General features: G+C 57.4%; 1 protein-coding gene across 1 annotated transcript in view; it reads right to left on the reverse strand.

Annotated features, from left to right (window-relative positions):
• Positions 1-6,892: 6,892 nt before the first annotated feature.
• The window catches only part of PHF2 (PHD finger protein 2), a 107,635-nt gene continuing 92,051 nt past the window's right edge, over positions 6,893-22,476 (reverse strand). Inside the window, exons 14-22 of the mRNA XM_054162076.1 lie at positions 21,919-22,037; positions 19,371-19,549; positions 18,687-18,760; positions 16,737-16,894; positions 13,644-13,921; positions 11,550-11,645; positions 10,609-10,718; positions 8,504-8,765; positions 6,893-7,293 (exon numbers count right to left, since the gene is read on the reverse strand). Coding sequence (XP_054018051.1) covers positions 7,205-7,293; positions 8,504-8,765; positions 10,609-10,718; positions 11,550-11,645; positions 13,644-13,921; positions 16,737-16,894; positions 18,687-18,760; positions 19,371-19,549; positions 21,919-22,037 — 1,365 coding nt within the window. The 3' untranslated portion in view covers positions 6,893-7,204. The remainder of the gene's footprint in view (positions 7,294-8,503; positions 8,766-10,608; positions 10,719-11,549; positions 11,646-13,643; positions 13,922-16,736; positions 16,895-18,686; positions 18,761-19,370; positions 19,550-21,918; positions 22,038-22,476) is intronic.

Raw genomic sequence — 22,476 nt, forward strand, 5'->3', positions numbered from 1 at the left:
TTCTAAGATCATCCAGTCCCACCCTCTACTCAGCACCTCCATGACCACTAGACCATGTCCCAGAGTGCCACATCTAAATGGTTTTTGAACACCTCCATGGTGTTCAAAACCTCCACCACCTCCCTGGGCAGCCTGTGCCAAAGTCTCATTAGACTTTCAGTTGTTCCTGGGATAAGAGCCCAACCCCCACCCAGCTCCAGCCTCCCCTCAGGGAGCTGTAGAGAGCAATGAGGTCTCCCCTCAGCCTTCTCTTCTCCAGACTGAACACTTCCATGTCCCTCATCTGCTCCTCTCCAGCCCTGTTCTCTAGACCCTTCCCCAGCTTCACTGCCCTTCTCTGGCCCTGCTCCAGCCCCTCAAGATCCTTCTTGGAGTGAGTGGCCCAAAAGTGACTGTGTAAACACAAAGCCTTTTAAGATGTGCCTCCTTGTCATGAAGTGGCTGCAAACACCTCCCAAACTGTTGCAGCAAGGCTGCAAGCTCTGCTGGGCGTGCTGCAGACCTCTGCTGGATGGCAATGGAAGGAGCAGTGGCTGCAGGGTGGCACCGTGCCACTGCCCTGAGGGCCAGCATCTGCCCTGCAGCCAGGGCACAGCCTGCCCCAGCCACGCAGGAAAGCTGAGTGCAAGGTCTGGGAGGTTCGTGTGGGGCTGTGCCAAATGCCCCCTGCTGAAGGATTCTTGTCAGTTGAAAGACAGAAACAGGGGGAGCCCAAATGTGTGCCCTGTGCTGTTCCTCTGGGGTCAGGAATGGGTCCAGTCTTGTTCAATATCTTCACCAATAACCTTGATGGACCCTCAGGAAGTTTGTTGGTGGTACCAGACTGGGGGGTATGGGGGTGGCTGACACCCATCAGGCTGTGCTGCCATCCAATGGGACCTGGACAGGCTGAGAGCTGGGTGAGAGGAACCTTATGAAGCTCAATCAGGACAAGGGCAGGGTCCTGCACCTGGAGAGGAACACCACCAAGCACCAGCACAGACTAGAGCTTGTCCTGCTGAACACGGAGCAGGGCATGGAGCATGGACCTTGGATGCTGGTGGGCAGCAAGTTCTGCATGGGACAGCAATGTGCCCTGGTGGCCAAGAGAGCCAATGGGATCCTGGGGTGCAGCAAGGAAAGTGTGGCCAGCAGGGCTGGGGAGATTCTGCTCCCCATCTGCTCTGCCCTGCTGAGACCACAGCTGGAGTGTTGTGTCCAGTTTGGGGCTCCCCAGTTCAGGAGAGTCAGAGACCTGCTGGAGAGAGTCCAACAGAAGCTATGGGGATGCTGAAGGGACTGCAATATCTCTGCTGTGAAGAGAGGCTGAGAGCCCTGGGGCTGTTTAGTCTGGTGAGGAGAAGGCTGAGAGGAATCTGATCAATGTCTATCAATAGCTGAGGGCTGGGGGTCAGGATGGAGGGGCCAGGCTCTGTTCGGTGTTGCCCAGTGACAGGACAAGGAACAACAGGTACAAGCTGGAACCCAGGAGGTTTCACCTCAACTTGAGGAGAAACTTGCCTGGTGTGAGGGTGCTGGAGCCTGGAACAGGCTGCCCAGAGAGGTTGTGGAGTCTCCTCCTCTGGAGACTTTCACAACCTACCTGGATGTGCTCCTGTGTGATCTGCTCTAGGTGACCCTGCTCTGGCAGGGGGTTGGACTGGATGATCTCTGGAGGTCCCTTCCAACCCATACATTCTGTGGTTCTCTGCTTCTGTGGATGTTGATAGGAGTCGACAGGCTCTCTGCACACAGAGGCACAGAACACAGCTCCCTGGCACTGGGTTCCCTGCTGCCATCACAGAGTCCTGGATAATATCTGCAGATTTATTCATTTCCAGTTGCCAGTCGCTGTAGAATACCATGTAAGGGGCACTCACTGCCCCTCCTGCAAGGAGCTCCAGCTGGGCAAAAGAAGAATGAGGAAGCATTTCAGCTGCAGGAGTGCCCTGCACAGCACCCACCCTGCATGGTGAGACTGTTCCAAGCTGTTCCTCAGGGCTTGGTGTGGAGACCACTTCTGTTTAACATCTTTGCTGCTGATCTTGGTAAGGACACAGAGTGGATCAGCACTAAGTCCTCAGATGGCACCAAGTCAGGTGGCAGTGTTGATCTGCAGGAGGGGAGGGAGGCTCTGCAGAGGGACTTGGAGAGATTGGATCCATGGCCAGCATTACCAGGATGAGCTCCAACAAGGCCAAGCGCCAGGTCCTGCACCTGGGGCACCACACCCCAAGCAAGGCTGCTGGCTTGGGGCAGTGTGGCTGGAAAGCTGCTGGCAGAAAGGGACCTGGGGGTGCTCATGGACAAGCAGCTGAACAGGAGCCAGCAGTGTGCCCAGGGGGCCAAGAAAGCCAAAGGCATCCTGGCTGGGATCAGCAATGCTGTGTCCAGCAGGAGCAGGGCAGGGATTGTCCCCTGGCACTCAGCTCTGGGGAGGCCACACCTCAAGTGCTGGGTCCAGTTTGGGGCAGCTCAGTCCAGGAGAGCTGTGGAGGTGCTGGAGCCAGGGCAGAGGAGGGCAAGGAAGCTGGGAAGGGCCTGGAGAATAAACCTGGTGAGGAGTGACTGAAGGAGCTGGGGATGGTTAGTGTGAAACAGAGCAGGCTGAGGGGAGACCTCCTGGCTGTCTACAGCTCCCTGAAAGGAGGTTGTGGAGAGGTTGCTGCTGGTCTCTTCTCACAGGTAATTAGTGATAGAACAAGAGGGAATGGCCTCAAGCTACAGCAGGGCAGGGTGAGCCTGGACAGTAGGAAACATGTTTCTCATCAAGAGTGGTCAGGCACTGGCACAGGCTGCCCAGGGAGGTGGCTGAATCCTCATCCCTGGAGGTGTCTCAAAGAAGCAGAGCTGTGGTGCTGAGAGCCATGGTTTAGCCCCAGCTTTGGTGCAGTTAGAGAATGGTTGGACTGGATGATCCTAACTTTTTTTTCCAAGCAAAACAGTTCTGTGAGTCTGTGAAACACTTGGGAAGCAGCATGTGAAGGATGCCTGCAGTGCTCACTTCAAACCTTGCTACTGGATGTGGTAAGGAAGGGTCAGGAATGCTTTGGCAAGCGTAGTGACACTGTTCAGACTCACAGCCATGCTGCATGGATCGGAGGCCACACTGCCCACCAGGCACAGCTGCCTATCTCGGTGCTGTTTGGAGGTGTGCCTGGCACCCCAGGCCAGGAGGCAGGGCAGGGACCAGCATCCCTCTGCAGGCTGTGTGCCTGTGTGTCAAGAAAAGCCTCTGTGCTGAAGCCAGAGGGGACTTTGCCAGCCCAGCCCCGGGCGCTGCCAGCCCAGCCCCGGCGGTGCCCGCCGTCGCCCACCGCTCCCGGCGCGCAGGCTGCGGCTATCCCTGAGCCGGGCACGCCCCCTGCTGGTGAAGGGCTGCTACGGCCGGCCCTGCCAGGCCTCGCTGCGGGACCCGCCCCCACGCACCTCCGCGCCCGGCGCTGGCGGCAGTCGGCGGCCGCAGGGCACATCCATGACATGGGTACCTGCAGCCCCACCGGCACCTGCAGCACCATAGGTACCTGCAGCACCACCTGCACCTGCAGCACCATGGGTACCTGCAGCCCCACCGGCACCGGCAGCACCATGGGCACCTGCAGCACCATGGGTACCTGCAGTACCACCTGCACCTGCAGCACCATGGGTACCTGCAGCCCCACCGGCACCGGCAGCACCATGGGCACCTGCAGCACCATGGGTACCTGCAGCCCCACCGGCACCGGCAGCACCATGGGTACCTGCAGCCCCACCGGCACCGGCAGCACCATGGGCACCTGCAGCACCATGGGTACCTGCAGCACCACCTGCACCTGCAGCACCATGGGTACCTGCAGCCCCACCGGCACCGGCAGCACCATGGGCACCTGCAGCACCATGGGTACCTGCAGCCCCATGGGTACCTGCAGCACCACCTGCACCTGCAGCACCATGGGTACCTGCAGCACCACCTGCACCTGCAGCACTACCTGCACCTGCAGCACCATGGCACCAGCACCACTCAGACATGTGCAGTGCCACCTGAACCTGCAACCTGCAGTACCACCTGCACCTGCAGCACTCATGGGCATCTGCAGCACCATGGGCACCTGCAGCAACATGGGCTGACGTCACCCACCACAGCGTGTGCTGCATGGCTTGGCATTGGTGAGGAGGAACAAGGTGAGGCCACACCTGACATCAGTCTGGGGACTCTTGCTCCAAGGACACTGAGGAGCAGGTCCAGAGAAGGGCAACCAAGCTGGGGAAGGGTCTGGAGAGCAGGGCTGGGGAGGAGCAGCTGAGGGAGCTGGGGGTGTTTAGCCCTCAGAAGAGGAGGCTGAGGGGAGACCTCATCATCCTCTTAAAACTACCTCAAAGGAGGCTGGAGCCAGATGGGGGTTGGTCTCTTTCCACATGTGACAAGTGACAGGACAAGAGGAAGTGGCCTCAAGTTGTGCCAAGAGAGGTTCAGGCTGGAGATTAGGAAAAGTTTCTTTGCTGCAAGAGTGGTCAGAGACTGGCACAGGCTGCCCAGAGAAGTGGTGGAGTCCCCATCCCTGGAGATGTTCCAGAAACCTGCGGCCATGGCACTTGGGGACATGGCTTGGTGGCCATGGTGGGGCTGGGTTGAGGGTTGGACTGGATGATCTTGGAGGTCTCTTCCAACCAAACCAATTCTATGATTCTATGAAAAGCCTCAGGAACACTGCTCCATGGCATCACTGGGAAAGCAGCACCCAGCAAGGGAGCTGCTGCTCACCTGCCTAGCAGCATGGTGTCATTGTCACCTGGCAAGGAAGCACAGCATGACTGGAGTCTGGCGCTGCAAGATGCTTACCTCTAGGGAGAGGACTCTGCCACACTAACCTGGAGCCTGCTGGGGCTGGGCTGTCAGAAGAGGTACGAGGTAGGGCTGTGTGGTCGGCTCATGCCACTGCCAGCATGATCTGGCCGAGCGCCAGGCAGCAGCCTAGGTGTGGGAGGTGTGAACGGCCCTGTGTGGCACTGCAGGAGCAGCAGTGGCTGCATGGCTCTGCCTCTTGTGTTCAGTCTCTCTCGTGAAGACCAAGGAGTGTTTGGGAAATGGCCTTGGGGGCAGGAGGGTCAGCCTGGCTCAAGGTTAGTGTGAGACAGCAGATGCTTCCATGATGGACAAGGGGAAGGCCTGCAGCACCTGGTCACCTCCTGGGTGCAAGGGGGAAGGAGAGGGAAACGAGTGTACAGTGTGTGTGCTTGGCCGGTGCAGGCAGATGGTGGGAGCAGACAGGGATGGTGGGCAGGCATGTCTGGATGGACGGTGGGGTATCTCACAAGGACACTCAAGGGCATGCCAAATTAGCCAGGGCTTCTTGTGTCAAAGCAAGCAAGGGCTTTGGGCAGCAGATGGAGCACTGGCTGAGCCCCCTGGGGTGTGCTTGCAGTGGAGCTCCTGCTGAGGCTGACCAGGCCGTGCTGGGCTGCCTGCCCTCCTTCCCCTGCTGTGCGTCCCTGTCCTCTCCTCCTCCTCTCCACCCGGAGGGACCTTGCAGCTACCGCTGCACCCCCCCTCCCCGCCCCCCACCTCTAGCCCCTTGCCAACCCCACAAAAAGGCCAGAACCAGGCAGTTGTGTACAAAACCTGAAATAGTTTTACTTTGCTTTCTTTTTTCTCCTTTTTTTTTTCTTTTTTTTTTTTGTTTTGTTTGAACTTTGCTCTAAGTTTACTTAGATTTCGTGAACTCGATACAAGAGCATTGGATATGAATCAGTAAATAAAACACCGTCGTCGATAGATAGCCACGATAAACTTTGTTAGAAATGTACATGTCGCGGGAAATAATAATAATACTACTAATAATAATCAGAATAAAAAAAGCCGGCACGACGCCCTGGCCAGCGGCGGCCCCCCGGGACCCGGCACCCGGCCGCGGGCGGCTCTGGCTCCCCGCAGGTAGCTCTGGTTCCCCGCGGGCGGCTCTGGCTCCCCGCAGGCGGCTCTGGTGCCCCGCGGGCGGCTCTGGCTCCCCACGGGCAGCTCTGGCTCCCCGCAAGTAGCTCTGGTTCCCCGCGGGCGGCTCTGGCTCCCCGCAGGTAGCTCTGGTTCCCCGCGGGCGGCTCTGGTGCCCCGCGGGCAGCTCTGGCTCCCCGCGGGCAGCTCTGGCTCCCCACGGGCGGCTCTGGCTCCCCACGGGCGGCTCTGGTTCCCCGCGGGTGGGTCTAGTTCCCCGCGGGCGGCTCTGGCTCCCCACGGGCGCCGCGCCCCAGTAATGTGTGTATATAAACAAAGCCCATAAGAAATGTACAAATATAAAAAGCTACAAACATTAATAAATTACATCGTCACAAAACACGGAAAACACTCCACAAGGTGCTAGTAAAATAACTTGTCTTCCCTCCTCGTACAAGAAGTTACGCAAAGAGCTGGTACCGGCGGGCGGCGCCCGGAGAGACTCTTCCCCTTATAAAAAAACCGGTGGTGGTTATCCAAAAGCTATGTACAAGCTACATTCTAGCAAAAGGATGCCTCGGGAAACGCAGCTACGCGGGGCGACGCGGGGGGTTGCCTGAGAAACGCGACCACCGCCTCACAGCCCACCCCGGCGGCTCCGGCCCGCACCCGCGGCACAGCCCGGAGCGGAGCCTCCCCGCCTCGCTGCTGCTACCGCTGCTGCCGCTGCCGCTGCTGCTGCCGCTACTGCTGCTGCTGCTTTGCGCCCAGCCCGGAGCGGAGCCTCCCCGCCTCGCTGCTGCTACCGCTGCTGCCGCTGCTGCTGCCGCTGCCGCCGCTACTGCTGCTGCTGCTTTGCGCCCAGCCCGGAGCGGAGCCTCCCCGCCTCGCTGCTGCTGCCGCTGCTGCCGCTGCCGCTGCCGCTGCTGCTTTGCGCCCAGCCCGGAGCGGAGCCTCCCCGCCTCGCTGCTGCTACCGCTGCTGCCGCTGCTGCCGCTACTGCTGCTGCTGCTTTGCTGGCGGCTTCGCGCCCAGCCCGGAGCGGAGCCTCCCCGCCTCGCTGCTGCTCCAAGGGCGGCTCCGCCCGAGGCCAGGCAAGGCCGTGCCGTGCCGTGCCGTGCCGTGCGGAAGCGGCCCCCTGCTCCGCAGCCGGGGTTAGTACTAACTTTTTGCGGCTAGTCACTCTCAGCGCTCTGAGAAAGGACATCTATATTAAAAAATATTTATAGCAGGATTCTGTACATTCCGACCGCTGAAAGTCCCAAGGGGTTCCCGTGGTGGTGGCCCCAGCGCCAGGCGCCGCCGGGCTGCCCGCCGCTAGAGCAGCAGCTTCCCGTTCCGGTGGATCTTCAGGATCTTGCCGAGCCGCTGCTTGGCCGTGGCCATCCCCTTCTTCGTGCGCTTTCCTGGAAGCAGAGCGGGGCAGCGAGGTAAGGATCCCGCACCGGCTGCCCCGCACCGATGGCCCCGCACCGGCTGCTCCCGCACCGGAGCCCCTCCGGGCTGTGCCGCGGTGTCCCGCCCGGCTCCTCCTGGGTGAGTGCAGTCCGGGGCCATCAGGGAGGGGCGAGGAGCGCAGGCTCTACGAAGCAGCAGCACTGTCAGCCTGGGCACACGGCTCACCCGCGCCCAGGGACACGGCCCACTGAGCACACCCCATCCAGGGCGGAGGTTTATCCCAGCCCTTCTCTGCTGGGGTGCCTCCCTGCTTCCCTCTGCCTGGCCTCACACCAGGCCTGGCCTGCTGCCCACGGGTGACTGCCCACAAGGGGACAGCCTCAGCACAACCACAGCAGCACTGTTTTGCTTCTCAGTGCCCAGGGAAGAGGCTGCACACCCCCCACAGCTGCTCGCACCTGGCAGGCTGCACCCACACACTCCCCAGGCATCCCTGGGCACCCTCTAAAGGGAACCTCTGTCACAGGGATGCTTAACTCACATGCCAGCATGAGTCCTGTGCCAAGCACTGCCCTGAGGACACCCCCTCCCTCCACCCATCACCCCGAGACCAGCCCACACTGCTGCTTCCCTTCTCTTCCCCTAGCACTGTAGACCTGCATCCAGCCTTGCCACAGGACACTAAAACGTGCACACCCAGAGCTAGACACCCAGACAGGCACACACCCAGACAGGCACACACCCAGACACAGACGCACACCCCCAGACAGGCACAGCCAGAGATGCACACAGGTTTCCTTCCTGCAGTTCCAGGCTAGCACAAGACGCTGCAACACCCCCCAAGTGGACAGTGTTTGTTTCCTGTCCCCATACTGAGGAGCAGGCAGCACCACCCAGCGAACAGGCTGGGCTGGGACATGACCACTGCCGATGTTCCTCGGCCTGTCTGTGCTGTGCTCACTGCAGCTGCTCCTCAGCAGCCTCGGGGCAGGCTCAGGAGAGCTTCCTAGCCGGGGACGCCTCAGCCCTGCACCAAGCAGCCCAGCAGCACTGGGGCCCACAGTGCCAGGAGAGCCAGGGACAGGCACCCTACCTCCGCCCAGCTCTGACCTGCCAAAGGGCAGACACAGGCCGTGAGGGCCCTGCAGAGGGCAGGGACTGCCTGAGCAGGTCACCCTTCCCTGTTCCTACACCACCACCCCAGGTGCTTCCTGGTACCTTTGGTGGAGGCATTGTTCTGCGAGGACGCCGAGGGTCTCCTCTGCGTGAGGAACACGCCGGGTGCCATGGGCTGCGATCCCCTGGTGGGCTGGGCGGCCCCAAAGGCGCTGCCCCCCGCCGTGTACTCGTGGTCCGTGAGGCTGCTGGCCTGGCACTCCAGCTTGGGCTCCGGCGAGCTGCCCTCCTCGGCCGCCTTGTGCGTGCTGGCGCTCGACAGCTTCTTTTTGGCATTCTTTTTCTTCTTGCTCTTTTGTTCCTCCTTTAAAATGACAAACATGAAGCTCAGGTTAATCCCCAGCAGGCCCCTAGCCATGGCAAGGGCTGGCCGGTGGTGCTCAGGCTCCTGGCACAACAAGACCCCAGACAGTGTGCCACACACAGAGCGCCCAGGCTGCACTGCAGCAGCGTCCAGCTGACAGCTCTGCCTGCTGCACACAAACACAGCTGCCTTCCTGCACCCACAGGTGAGCTCTGTGCAGACCCTCCTGCCTGCCTTCCTGCACCCACAGGTGAGCTCTGTGCAGAGCCTCCTGCCTGCCTTCCTGCACCCACAGGTGAGCTCTGTGCAGAGCCTCCTGCCTGCCTTCCCGCACCCACAGATGAGCTCTGTGCAGAGCCTCCTGCCTGCCTTCCCGCACCCACAGATGAGCTCTGTGCAGAACCTCCTGCCTGCCATCCTGCACCCACAGGTGAGCTCTGTGCAGAGCCCCCTGCCTGCCTTCCTGCACCCACAGGTGAGCTCTGTGCAGAGCCTCCTGCCTGCCTTCCCGCACCCACAGATGAGCTCTGTGCAGAGCCTCCTGCCTGCCTTCCCGCACCCACAGGTGAGCTCTGTGCAGAGCCTCCTGCCTGCCTTCCTGCACCCACAGATGAGCTCTGTGCAGAGCCTCCTGCCTGCCTTCCTGCACCCACAGATGAGCTCTGTGCAGAGCCTCCTGCCTGCCTTCCCGCACCCACAGATGAGCTCTGTGCAGAGCCTCCTGCCTGCCTTCCTGCACCCACAGGTGAGCTCTGTGCAGAGCCTCCTGCCTGCCTTCCTGCACCCACAGGTGAGCTCTGTACAGAGCCTCCTGTCTGCCTTTCCTGCACCTGCACCTGAGCTTTGTGCAGAGCCTGGTTGCCTTTCCTGCACCCCCACAGGCGAGCTCTGTGCAGAACCCCCTGGTTTGGTAGCCCTGCACAGGCTGCAGCAAGTGGAAGCCAGCCAAGGAGGGGCAGAATGACCCTGCCTGAGGGGACCAGCATGGCTTTGCAGCAACAAAGCTTTCCATGTACCACAGAAGCTGGCAGCTCCTATCTTCAGGTATCTTCACACACTGTCACAGTCATGTGGGGGAACATTACAGATCCCCTGACTCACAGAGTGCTTCCTGCTGGGACACACAGGTTAGCACCTGACCTGTAACTGCACACATACCATGGCTACAGAGGGCTTTCACCAGCCTGTTTCCCTTGCCTGACTTCAGTCCTCTTCTTGATGAAACCCTCCTAGAGCTCTTCTACTAAACAGCTGGCATCACAAAACCTGTCACCAAAACCTGCGTCTCCAGCAGCTTGCCAAGGTGTTTCACCAACCTTGCTCCAGCAGATGTTGTCACTTTCATGCCCCACAGTGTCACATCTGTGGGGCCTGTGTGTGTGCTATGCACTTAGTATCTCCCTGATCTCTTTAGAGCCTGGACATTTGCCAACAGGCAGAGTACCTCCATACCTTTGCTAGCCTGCCCCACAGCTCCCCATGCTTCACCCAGTCATTGGGAGTGAATAAATCCTTCTGCCTCCCAGCAGCCAGTTTCCACAGACAAGGCACCCACACCAGCCAGCCTCTCAAGCACCCATCACCATGAGGTCCACACACGCTCCTGCTGGGCACCCTGCTTCTCTCTCCCTCACGCTCCTGCGCTCCTCCGCCGCGGGGCCTGCCCTGCGCTGCGGTGTCCTCAGGTGCGCTGCGACACCCCCAGGCTTTCCATCCCTCTGATCTCCCCCGAGGCTACCGAGCCTCGTGTCAGTGGCATCAATAAACCCTGAGGAGGACCGGCACTGCACTGCTCTCTGCTGTGGGAGAGGGTTCTCCGTGCCTGCTTCTCAGGCAGCCTCACCTGCTGGGAGAGCTTGGCGGCGGCAGCGGCCAGCCCGGTCTCGATGGAGGCGACTCTGGTGCCCTCCCGCACCGGCCTGTCCTGTCGAGGCACCGAGGGGCCCACTCGTGCTGCAAGGCAAGCAGAGGCAGGTGAGATGCAGAACGGGCCCCTGCCAGCACAGGGGGCTGCAGGGCTCTGCCCTCCTCAGCAGAGGGCCAGGGGAGCTGCATCCTCCACCCTGCCTTCCCCGGGATGTGTGCGAAGGCAGGAGGTGCTGACGGCCTGCAGAGATGGTGGCTTGGGGAGAAGCTGCCAATGAAGGTGGAACACAGCTGAGCAGCTTCTCTGGCAGCTGAAGCCAAAGCCTGCACTACAGACATGAGCATCACTTCCCAATGGACGGCATCCATTGCCTCATCAGCTGGAGGTGGGCATGCAGTGCCACCAGCTGATGAGATGTGGGCTGCCTCTCACACACAGCAAGCTGCAGAGACTTCCCTGGTAGCAGGCCACGTCAAAGGGGTCTAAGGAGCCCCTGGCCTGTCAGTGCCCCTGGAGAGCTGCAACCCAGACACCCTTCCAGAGCAGCAGCTGAGGCTGAACCTGGTGGAGACCATTTCCAAAGTCCCTCTTTACACAGTTGGCACCTAAAAGCCATGGCTACTCAGCTCTCTGGGGCTTCACTGTTACGCCACTTCTGAGGTGGCCACCAGAAGTTCCATCGCCAGGAGTGGGAAGGAATCCCTGGAGGAAAGAGCTTTTCCTGGCAGCTGGTCAACAGCAGGCGGCTGTCGCTGCTCAGCATGAGTCCCAGCATCACCTCCCACTGGGCTGGAAAGGATCCATCCCTCAGGTGCTAAAGCAACTGCTGGTGGTGGGCTCGCAGTTTCCACCCTCCTTGACAAATGTCTGGGCTTAGGGACCTGCAGGTCTGGGCAGCACAGACCAGCTGGACTTACCCGTGGGGCTGTAAGGGGCATCATCTGAGCTTTTCCTTTTCTTGGAGCGGGATTTGAACACTGGATTATCCTCATCTGATTCCAGGGAAGGGTAAACTACAGCAGGAAACAAAGGCAACAGTTTCAGTGCAGGCCACATCTCTGTCCTGCTGAGGCCACTGGCACCCTAGCTGGAGAGGCAAGGGCCCCCAGAAGCACTGCTGAGTGCTTACACAGCTGCAGCAGCTCAGGGGACTTGCTCCTGCTCTCCTCCACACTTGGCAGCTGCTGGCATTAAACTGTGCCCTGGTGCTTTTAGGACACACAGGGAAGCTTCCCAGCCAGGAGCAGTCGGTGTTGTTCCTGCCTGCAGAGCAGCAGCACAGACAGAGGAGCCAGGAACAGGCTTCCTTATCTCAGGCCAGGCTGTGCTGGGGACATCACAGGCAGCCACCACAGTCAGCACCACACCTTCTGGCCTGTCTGACCAGGAGAAAGTAAGACACAGGGAGAGAATCCAAGAGATGAACCAAGGGATGCTTCAGAGGCCTCTGGGATAAACACCAAGCTCTCTGGCTGGGCTTTGTCTCTGCCTCTGCTGTGAAGCTCCTGTAGCTTTCTTTGCAGTGCATTTGATTTCTCACCAGCTTGTTACCTCCCTCTGATGTGGGCATCACTGCAGCACCTGCCCACTGGCACTGCAGCCTGCTGAGCAGCTGTGGCACAACCAGAGCCTCTGCCAGCCAAGCCTGCTCACAACAAAGCCTCTCCATTCCCTGGCAGCACAGACACAGCAAATGCAGCCCCCAGCAGGGCACAGCCTTGGTGCTGTGTGGCATCTGTCTGCAAACCATCTCCCTGTCCCACAACTTCAGGGAGCTGCCCTTTCCCAAAGCACCTCCCAGCACTCCCACTGCATCCTACACATGCAGGGCACCCTGGAAGGCTGGGAAGCCTCCTGCAGTGTCACAGGGGCTCTGTTTTGCCTTGGCAAACGAGGTGAAAAGATGTACTGCACTTCTCCAGTCATGGCGACTGACTTCTGATGGCGCTACAGACTCTCTGTTACACAGCATAAACCTCTACCAATGTCTTGTCCTCTTTGGGCCTTCAGGCTTCCCAGTTCCTACCAGGCTTCAAATTAATACTTTTCTACCTTCCCTCACTTCTTATAGTCAAAAATGGTCCTGCAGGTTATTATGGTGGAACTGTCATATTAGAACAGGACCTGGGCAGTCTGGAAAGGTGAGCCCAAGCCAACCTCATGAAGCTCAGCAAAGCCAAGTGCAAGGTCCTGCACCTGGGTCAGGGCAATCCCAAGCACAAGTCCAGGCTGGGTGGAGAATGGACAGAGAGCAGTGCTGCTTGGGGGTGCTGGGTGAGAAGCTCAACAAGAACCATCCATGTGTACTTGTAGGCCAGACCCAACTGTCCTGGGCTGCATCCCCAGCAGTGTGGGTAGCAGCCCAAGGGAGGGGATTCTGCTCCTGTACTCCACTCTCACGAGATCCCACCTGGTGAACTCTGTCCAGCTCTAGAGCATCCAGCACAAAAAAAGGCAGGGAGGTCCAGGGAGGCCACAAAGATGACCAGAGAGCTGGAGCATGAAGACAGGCTGGGAGAGTTGGGGCTGTTCAGCCTGAAGAAGAGAAGGCTCTAGGGAGACCTTAGAGCAGCCTTCCAGTACCTGAAGGGGCTCCAGGAGAGCTGGGGAGGGACAAGGGCTGGGAGTGACAGGACAAGGAGTGATGGCTTCAAACTGTAAGAAGATGGATTTAGATGAGACATTAGGAAGAAATTCTTCCCCATGAGGGTGGTGAGGCACTGGAGCAGGTTGCCCAGAGAAGTTTTGAAAGTTCCAAGCCTGGAAATAATCAAAGCCAGGCTGTATGGGGCCTTGAGCAACCAGGGCTAGTGAGAGGTGTTCCTGCCCATGGCAGGGGGTTGGACCTTGGAGGGTCCAACCCAATGCAATCTGTGAATCTGTAGCTGAAGGATGTGGTGGGGAAGGGAGGAAGCACACCATGAGGAACATGGGGAGCACCTGCAGACATGCCCAGAGAGCTCCATGCAGGCCAGGCACACACTCAGGCAGATGGCTCTGCTCGTGCTCACCATAGTCTGAATCTTTAAAGCAGGCATCCAGGTGGTCCTGATCCTCGTCATAATCCTCCATGTCAATGCTGTTCTTTGTGCTCTTCTTCAGCACCTGCTTGCTGGCATTTTTGTTGCCACCACCCCCTGTCTTTTTAGAGTTCTGTGTGGAGATGGAGTTGTTCTTGGCCTGGTTGGTGCCCCACGACGTCTGCAGGCAGGACTCTGAGGACTGGAGGTTGGCCATGGAGAGCATGCCCTGGATGGCTTCCTGCGTGCTGGGCGAGGCAGGTGGCTGGCTGTGGGGAAAGGTGGAGACACCAGAGCTGTTAGAGCTTCCAGAAGCACACCAGCCCCTCACAGAGCTGACTCCTTTTGCCACACACTGCTACTACCAGAGGTTTCCTGGCCCCTGCCCCCTGGACAGCTGGGCAGGCCCCAGGTGACACCAGCTATGTGATGCTGACAGCACAGCAGGCTTGGGCTGCTGCCCCAGAAGCCAGGAAGCTGTGTGGTTGGGCATGCCATGGGCAGCCCCCTCGGGGCTGCTGTTGCTGGTGGGGGAGCACAGGGGTCAGGTAACTTTTCAGAGCCTGTACCAACAACACAGTGTCTCTAGGGCCAACTCGAAGGGCTTCAGGGCCAGCACTGCAGGGCCAGCACTGCAGGGCCATGTCCTGGGAAGCTTCTCCTAACTACTGCCAAGCAAGCAGAGGAAGAATTTGACCAGCTGGAAGGAAGCTCATGGGTACCAGGCACAGTTCACACCAGGGGCTGCCAAAACTCCAGAGCACCATGGCACCACAGGGAGAAACACAATACTAGAGAGTAGGCTGAGGTCACACTGACAGTCAGCCTCAGTGCTAACTGGCACACAGGCTCAGTGAGGTGGGAATTCACACACTAAGTACAGGAGAGATGAGATCTGAGCATTACCAGGATGAGCTCCAACAAGGCCAAGCACCAGGTCCTGCACCTGGGGCACCACAACCCCAGGCAAGGCTGCAGGCTTAGGGCAGTGTGGCTGGAAAGCTGCTGGCAGAAAGGGACCTAGGGGTGCTGATGGACAAGCAGCTGAACAGGAGCCAGCAGTGTGCCCAGGGGGCCAAGAAAGCCAAAGGCATCCTGGCTGGGATCAGCAATGCTGTGTCCAGCAGGAGCAGGGCAGGGATTGTCCCCTGGCACTCAGCTCTGGGGAGGCCACACCTCAAGTGCTGTGTCCAGTTTGGGGCAGCTCAGTCCAGGAGAGCTGTGGAGGTGCTGGAGCCAGGGCAGAGGAGGGCAAGGAAGCTGGGAAGGGCCTGGAGAATAAACCTGGTGAGGAATGACTGAAGGAGCTGGAGATGGTTAGTGTGAAACAGAGCAGGCTGAGGGAGACCTCCTGGCTGTCTACAGCTCCCTGAAAGGAGGTTGTGGAGAGGTTGCTGCTGGTCTCTTCTCACAGGTCCTTAGTGACAGAACAAGAGGGAATGGCCTCAAGCTGCAGCAGGGCAGGGTGAGACTGGACAGTAGGAAACATGTTTCTCATCAAGAGTGGTCAGGCACTGGCACAGACTGCCCAGGGAGGTGGTGGAGTCCCTAACCCTGGATGTGTTTAAAGGTGGTTTGGATGTGGTGCTTGGGGCTCTGGTTTAGGGGTGACCCTTGAGGAGTAGGGTCAGTGGTTGGACTTGGTGATCCTGAGGGTCTCTTCCAGCCTGAATGTTTCTGTGATTCTGTGATACACCTCTAGGGTACTGCTATGTGATACAGAAGAATGCAGCACACAACACCAGAAATACATTCTGCACAGGCAGAACACATCAGCAAGTATTTCCAGAACTTGGGAGTTTGGGCAAATAATGAAATGCCAAAAAGCCCTGGCTGTAGTAAAAATGGTTGGCAGTGCTGCAGTGGGGAGCCCCTGACACAGCACTTTCTGAGTCAGGCAGCAGCAGCACATTGCTTTCCCTTACTTCATCTTAACTTAATCCACTGGAAGCTGTTACAGGACTCCAGACAGAGCAGTGCACAAGCCAGAATGGGAGCTTCTGGGCACTAATTTCATTCATAACTAATCCTGAAAATGAGTTAAGAGTGGTGTTAGGAGATAGGGGAACACTGAACAACTCCTTTAGGGAAGAGAGATTTTCATCCCTTCATTACCATGCCTGAGCCTGCTCCCTGGCTGAGGCAAACCTTGCATCACCTCTAGGAAACTAACAGATTTTCTTTCCAGTTCCCCCCCACCCCCACCCTGCAAAGTGTTTCTGCACAGCCTGGACTCTCAAAACACTGCAAACAGACCATCAAGCACTGACCACAAATGGGCAAATCTGAGAGGAACTGCCTTAAGCAACGTGAGCCTCAGCAAATAAATTGTGGAGTGTGATCAAAACCAGTGGCTCTGAGAGTCCAACCACAGCCTGACTCCTGGGGGGGAGGGAGAAATGTCTCCAGGAGGCAGAGCTGCACTGGGGTAAAATGTTTCTCATTAGGGCATGTGCTCAGCTGTGTTTCCATGAGAAGGATTTCAGCTTTCTAAGACCAAAAAAAAACAACCAAAAGAAAGGAAAAGCCAAAATCAAGAAGAGTCAGGAAGCAATTTCCCAGCTCTGGAATGCCACATCCCCTTTCTGCAGCTCCAGCAGTGCCTTAAAATAACCATTGCTGAAAGGAAACTGTCTGAGAGCTACAGCCATCATTTGAAAGGAGCAGGAGCAAAGCATCCAAGTGCTCCTCCTGCCCCTGTGCTCCCTTTCCAATGCCTCATGGAAGGAGTGCTGCTCCTTGTGATTACTTCATTACATTATCACAGCATTAAAATCATTTCTCACGCCCTCAAGCCGTGAGCTCTCCCTTCCCTCCAAATGATTCCTCTCTCACAGCAGCGTTGCCAAAGTGGGTGTTCTGCACTTACAGGTAGGGAAGGAAATGCCTCCCTTTGTTGAAATGATAGCACCAAAACCTTTCCCACCTCAGATCCCCGGATAAAGAAAGAGTTTGCTTCCTGGAGACAAAGCAGCTCCTGGGCTGCAGGATTCCTTATGACCCCCACCCCCTCCCCCTGCACACAGGAAAGAAAGAGCCACTTTTCTTTATGGAGAAGAGGAAAAAGCATCCCTTGGTGCATACCTGTTGGTGTTATACTCTAAACCCCCAACTTCCTTGCTTGCCTGCAAAAGGTCAAGAATTCCTGCTGAGCTTCCACTCTCTTTCTTTACTTTGGAGTTGCGTCCTGGCTTGGCCTCCGTGTCGATGTGGAGCAGATCTTCATCCGAGGACTCCTCGCTCTGCAAGCACAGGGGAGAGGCTCAGCAGAGCAGCAACTGCCTGCCCCAGGCACCAGAGCAGTGCAGCTCCTCCTGCCAGGCCCCCAGCCCGAGCCATAAGGCTAGCACTGGTTTTCATCACAGACACAGAACCCAGCCCAGGCACAGGGTCACAACAGCCTCCTTGCAGCCTGCAGGTACGCTGGGGTTTGGGATTTTCTCTCCCCTTCCAGCCCCACAGAACCAGCTTTGAGGTCTGCTCCTGCACACAGGACCTGTAACAGTGATGTTTCCAGGTGGTGTGCTGCCTTCTCAGCCCTTGCTCCTCTTCTGGAGACCCAGGCAACAAAAGCAGCCAGTGTGTGGCCAAGACATGCATGAGGGCACAGATCTCTCTCTTGCAAGGCTGTTACCACATCCAGGTCAGCCACAGGGTCAGACCCACCTCTGCCATCCCTGCTGCAGAGAACAGGCAGATCTGGCACACAGCCACCTGGCTGGGGCTGGGACATCTATGCACTGCAGTCTAGAGTGTGAAAGAACCTTTTCCCCTTTCCTGCTCTACTTTCAGGCCTCCCAAGTCCCAGCCCCCATTGCTTAGGCTGCCAGGCACTGTTGTCTCCAGGAACTGACCTCCCTCCCTGGGCCAGGGAGACATCAGCACATGTTATCCTGTCCTCTGTGCACTGCTCTCCAGACACCAGCTACTGACTCAGGCAAGGAGGTCTGCACTTGCTCTGGAACATCCCTGAGCCAAGGGATTCCCTAGTTCTTAGGCCAGGCCATTTCAGTCACCTGTAGCAGTTAAGAAGCTATTTTGCTTCTCCTGACTTATCCAGAGTGTAACAGGAATTTGGATTAACCACAGCTGGGCAAAGCCTTGCATTTTGATGTCACTTCATGTTCTTTATCTCCAGCAATGAGCTGCAATTGCTGACACACAATGAACACCATCTGTGCTGGTCAGCTTCCTGAAGTGAAGGACCAGGGAGGTGATTGGCCTCCTGTACTCAGCATTGGCCACATCTTGACTTCTGGGTTCAGTTTTGGGGTCCTTCCTACAAGAAAGACACTGAGGGGCTGGAGCAGGTCCAGAGAAGGGCAATGAAGCTGCTGAAGGGTTTGGAGAACAGGGCTGGGGAGGAGCAGCTGAGGGAGCTGGGGGTGTTCAGTCTGCAGAAGAGGAGGCTGAGGGGAGACCTCATTGCTCTCTACAGCTCCCTGAAAGGAAGTTGGAGTGAGGTTGGTTGATAGGAGGAGAGGAAATGACTTCAAGTTGCACCAGGGCAGGTTTAGGTTGGACATTAGAAGAAACATATTGACAGAAAGGGTTCTCAAAGCCTGGCACAGGCTGTCCAGGGAGGTGGCTGAATCCCCATCAGCATGGCTCTGAGCTCTATCTGTCAAACACGACCATGAGAAATTGATGTCCAGTGTTCAAAGCACATGGAAACAGGAGGGCAGCCACAAGGTGGGAGGACAGCCTGGGACAGACCCCTGTGCCTGTCAGCAAGGTGAGGTGAAGGGAGGTACAACAGAAAACTCCTCCTGACCCTTCCTATTCCTTCTCAGGGCTTGCTGCTGCTGTTGTGCACTGCCAGGGCCCCACACATGCTGTCCATCAGCCCTGATCAGGTATGAGCACCTCCAGCCACAGCACCAAGTTATGCTTAGTGCTGGCAGTGCCTGATGCCACCTATCCTGGGCAGACTGGCCCTGCAGAGTGAGGGGGAGGATGTGACAGGAGCCCCTCAGGAGGCTCTGCTATCACAGTAGGGCCCCACCACCCCTTCCAGGTGCAGGAACAACCTACCTTGTATGAGACTGACTCCACCTTTGGCTTCTTAACAGGAGTGTGCTGCAGGCTGTCCTTTTTGTCTGATAAAACTGAAACCACAACAAAGGAGAACAAAGTCAGGACTCTTCTCTCCAAAACACAGCTCTCCCACTGACTTCCCTGACTGCCAGCTCAGACATGGACACAGCTCTCCCACTGACTTCCCTTGGACTGCCAGCTCAGACATGGACACAGCTCTCCCACTGACCGCCCTTGGTCTGCCAGCTCAGACATGGGCACAGCTCTCCCACTGACCGCCCTTGGTGTGCCAGCTCAGACATGGACACAGCTCTCCCACTGACTGCCCTTGGTGTGCCAGCTCAGACATGGACACAGCTCTCCCACTGACTGCCCTTGGTGTGCCAGCTCAGACATGGACACAGCTCTCCCACTGACTGCCCTTGGTGTGCCAGCTCAGACATGGGCACAGCTCTCCCACTGACTGCCCTTGGTGTGCCAGCTCAGACATGGACACAGCTCTCCCACTGACCGCCCTTGGTGTGCCAGCTCAGACATGGGCACAGCTCTCCCACTGACCACCCTTGGTGTGCCAGCTCAGACATGGCTCTCTGCATTAGCAGTCACAGATTTTGTAGCCTACTTTGGGGCAATCAGCCCCTGGGATTGTGAAGGTAGAGGGCAAGCAGGAGTTGTTCTTACAGGGCAGTTCTCTCTTTGTGGTGTTCTTCTTCCTCCTGATGGGGAACTCATCAATCTTCAGCTCTCCATCATCTGACACGTACTCGTACTCATCACGGACAGGCTTGGCTTTGTCCTCTTTGAAATTCTGCAGGGAGCCAAACACACTGCTGTGCAGCTGGGGTTTGGCCCCCTTTGACCTGAGGAGAGGCAAAAAGCACAGATCAGTAACAGCACTGACTGGAAAACAGTTTGCAGGCTGACAGAGGGGAAGACAAGAGCCAGCAGGGAGGGGATTCTGCCCCTCTGCTCCACTCTGCTGAGACCACAGCTGGAGCTCTGGGTCCAGTGCTGGAGCCTCTGTGCCAGGAAGGATCTGGAGGTGCTGGAAGGTGTCCAGAGAAGGGCCACGAGGATGAGCAGAGGGCTGGAGCTGCTCTGCTGTGAGGACAGACTGAGGGAGTTGGGGTTGCTCAGTTTGGAGAGGAGAAGGCTCTGAGGAGACCTTCTTGTGGCCTTGCAGTATCTGAAGGGGACTCCAAGAAGGCTGGGGAGGGACTTTTGAGGGTGTCAGGGAGGGATAGGACTGGGGGAGATGGAGCAGAAGTAGAAGTGGGTAGATTCAGATTGGATGTCAGGAAGAAGTTGTTCCCCAGGAGGGTGGTGAGAGACTGGCACAGGTTGCCCAGGGAGGTGGTGGAAGCCTCATCCTTGGAAGTGTTTAAGGCCAGGCTGGATGTGGCTGTGAGCAACCTGCTGTAATGTGAGGTGTCCCTGGCCATGGCAGGGGGGTTGGGACTGGATGATCCTCGAGGTCCCTTCCAGCCCTGACCATTCTGTGATTCCATGAGTCTATCTGTGTGCAGAACTCTCAGTCAGCTGCAACACTGGGGCCACAACAGTTAACAGAATCTGACACAGAATCCCAGACTGGTTTGGGTTGGAAGGCAGCTTCCAAAGTCATCCAGTCCAGCCCCTTGCAGTCAGCAGGGACACCACAGCCACAACCAACCTGACCTGCAATGGAGCATCTCCCACCTCTCTGGGCAACCTGGGCCAGGCTCTCACCACCCCCAGTGTCAAACATTTCTTCCTTCTCTCCAGTCTCAATCTGCCTCTTCTAGTTCAAACCATCATCCCTTGTCCTGTGCCAACAGGCCCTGCTCAAAAGTCTCTCCCCAGCTTTCTGATCAGCCCTTTCAGGCCCTGCTCAAAACTCCCTCCCCAGCTTTCTGATCAGCCCTTTAAGCACTGAAAGGCCACCACGAGGTCTCCCTGGAGCCTTCTCTCCTGCAGGCTGAACAGCCCCAACTCTCTCACACCCTCTGGATGTGACCATGCAGTTTCTGAACTTAAAATTCCTATCTCATGCTTGATGTTGACCTCAGCACCACTGGCTGGCTCCAAATAAGCACTTCATGAATTACAGCTGGCCCAGTGGATCATGATGTGCACAGTGCAGGTGCAGCTCAGGCTTTTGGCAGGCAGTGTTCATTGAACAGACTCTTAACAAGGATCCTTTAGTAGGATCTGCCCAAAGCCACTAAATGCAACTCAGCAAGGTCCTGCACCTGGGTCAGGGCAATCCCAAGCACAAATCCAGGCTGGGCAAGCAGTGGCTCAAGAGCAGCCTGGAGAAGGCCTTGGGGGTGTCAGTTGGTGACAAATTCCCCAAAAGCCAGCAGTGGTCCCTGGCAGCCCAGCAGGCAGCTGTGTGCTGAGCTGCATCCAGAGCTGGGAGAGCAGCAGGGAAGAGATTCTGCCCCTCTGCTCTGCTCAGACCCCACCTGCAGCACTGCCTCCAGCTCTGGGGCCCCCAGCACAAGAAGGACCTGGAGCTGCTGGAGAGGATCCAGAGGAGGCCATGAAGATGCTCAGAGAGCTGCAGAACCTCCCCTGTGGGGACAGGCTGGGAGAGTTGGGGCTGTTCAGCCTGGAGAAGAGAAGGCTCCAGGGAGACTTTAGAGCAGCCTTTCAGTACCTGAAGGGCTCCAGGAGAGCTGGGGAGGGACTTTTGGCAAGGGCTGGGAGTGACAGGATGAGGAACAATGGCTCTGAGATGGGAGAGAGGAAATTGAGACTGGAGATGAGGAAGAAATTCTTTGCAGTGAGGGTGGGGAGGCTCTGGCACAGGTTGCCCAGGGAGGCTGTGGCTACCTCCTCCCTGGAGGTGTTCAAGGCCAGGCTGGATGAGGCCTTGAGCAGCCTGGGCTGGTGGGAGGTGTCCCTGCCCATGGCAGGGGTTTGCAGCTGGATATCTAAGGTCCCTTCCACCCCAAACCATTTTCTGATTCTATGAATCTATGAACTCAAAAGTGCTAGAGCACAAACACTGCCTGAATGCTGAAGCCTCTCAAGCAAACTACCAGCCTCAACAAATCTCTGCTGCTCAGGCAAGCTCAGCCAGCTCCCAGGCCAAGTGAAGCTCTGGAGAGAACAAGTTTTTGCATAAGTCTGTTTTGTACCCTGACCAGAGGGCAGATTTTCACCTTCTTGTGTAGAACCCCATAACTAATGCCTTCTTCAGCTGCTTTTCCAGCTGCTGTGTGTTGTCACACTTTATACATACCCAAGCAACTTCTTGTTAGAGAAGGAGAAGGTGAATTTGTTGTCCTTATTTCCTGACAGAGGTGTCTTCTCTGATTTGTGTTCCTCTTCCATTTTCAGAAGGGAGTCAGGTTTGCTGTTCTGAAAGGCAGAAAGACCCAAATCAAAAAAAGTGAAATGAGTTAAACAAGTTGTTGGCATTTCAGAGTCCAGCTGAGGGAACCCTCTGACCCCTGTGCAGAGAGCAATCCCTTCCCCCACACACGGTAAGCCAGCGAGGATGACTCTCTTCCTCAGCCTCCCCTGGCTTTCAGTGGAGGGACTTGCTCCTAATTCAAGAAGCACTTCAGTGCCAGTTTAAGCAGTGCCCTCCACAAACACAAGGCCACATCTCCATCTGGCTCCCTTCAGTGGGTGCAGCCTAAAGGAAGATCCTAAGCACAGCCTCTGAGGCTCTGCTCAGCAGCACTGTGCCCAGGACACTGCCTGCCACCTCCCAAACACAGCCAGGTTCACTTCCTGGGCTCCCAGGCTGCTTTCACACCTCCAACAGAGCCTGAATTGTCAAAGTACTTCAGGG

The sequence above is a fragment of the Dryobates pubescens genome, chromosome 1, assembly GCF_014839835.1.
Source record: "Dryobates pubescens isolate bDryPub1 chromosome 1, bDryPub1.pri, whole genome shotgun sequence".
Classification (NCBI taxonomy): Eukaryota; Metazoa; Chordata; class Aves; order Piciformes; family Picidae; genus Dryobates; species Dryobates pubescens.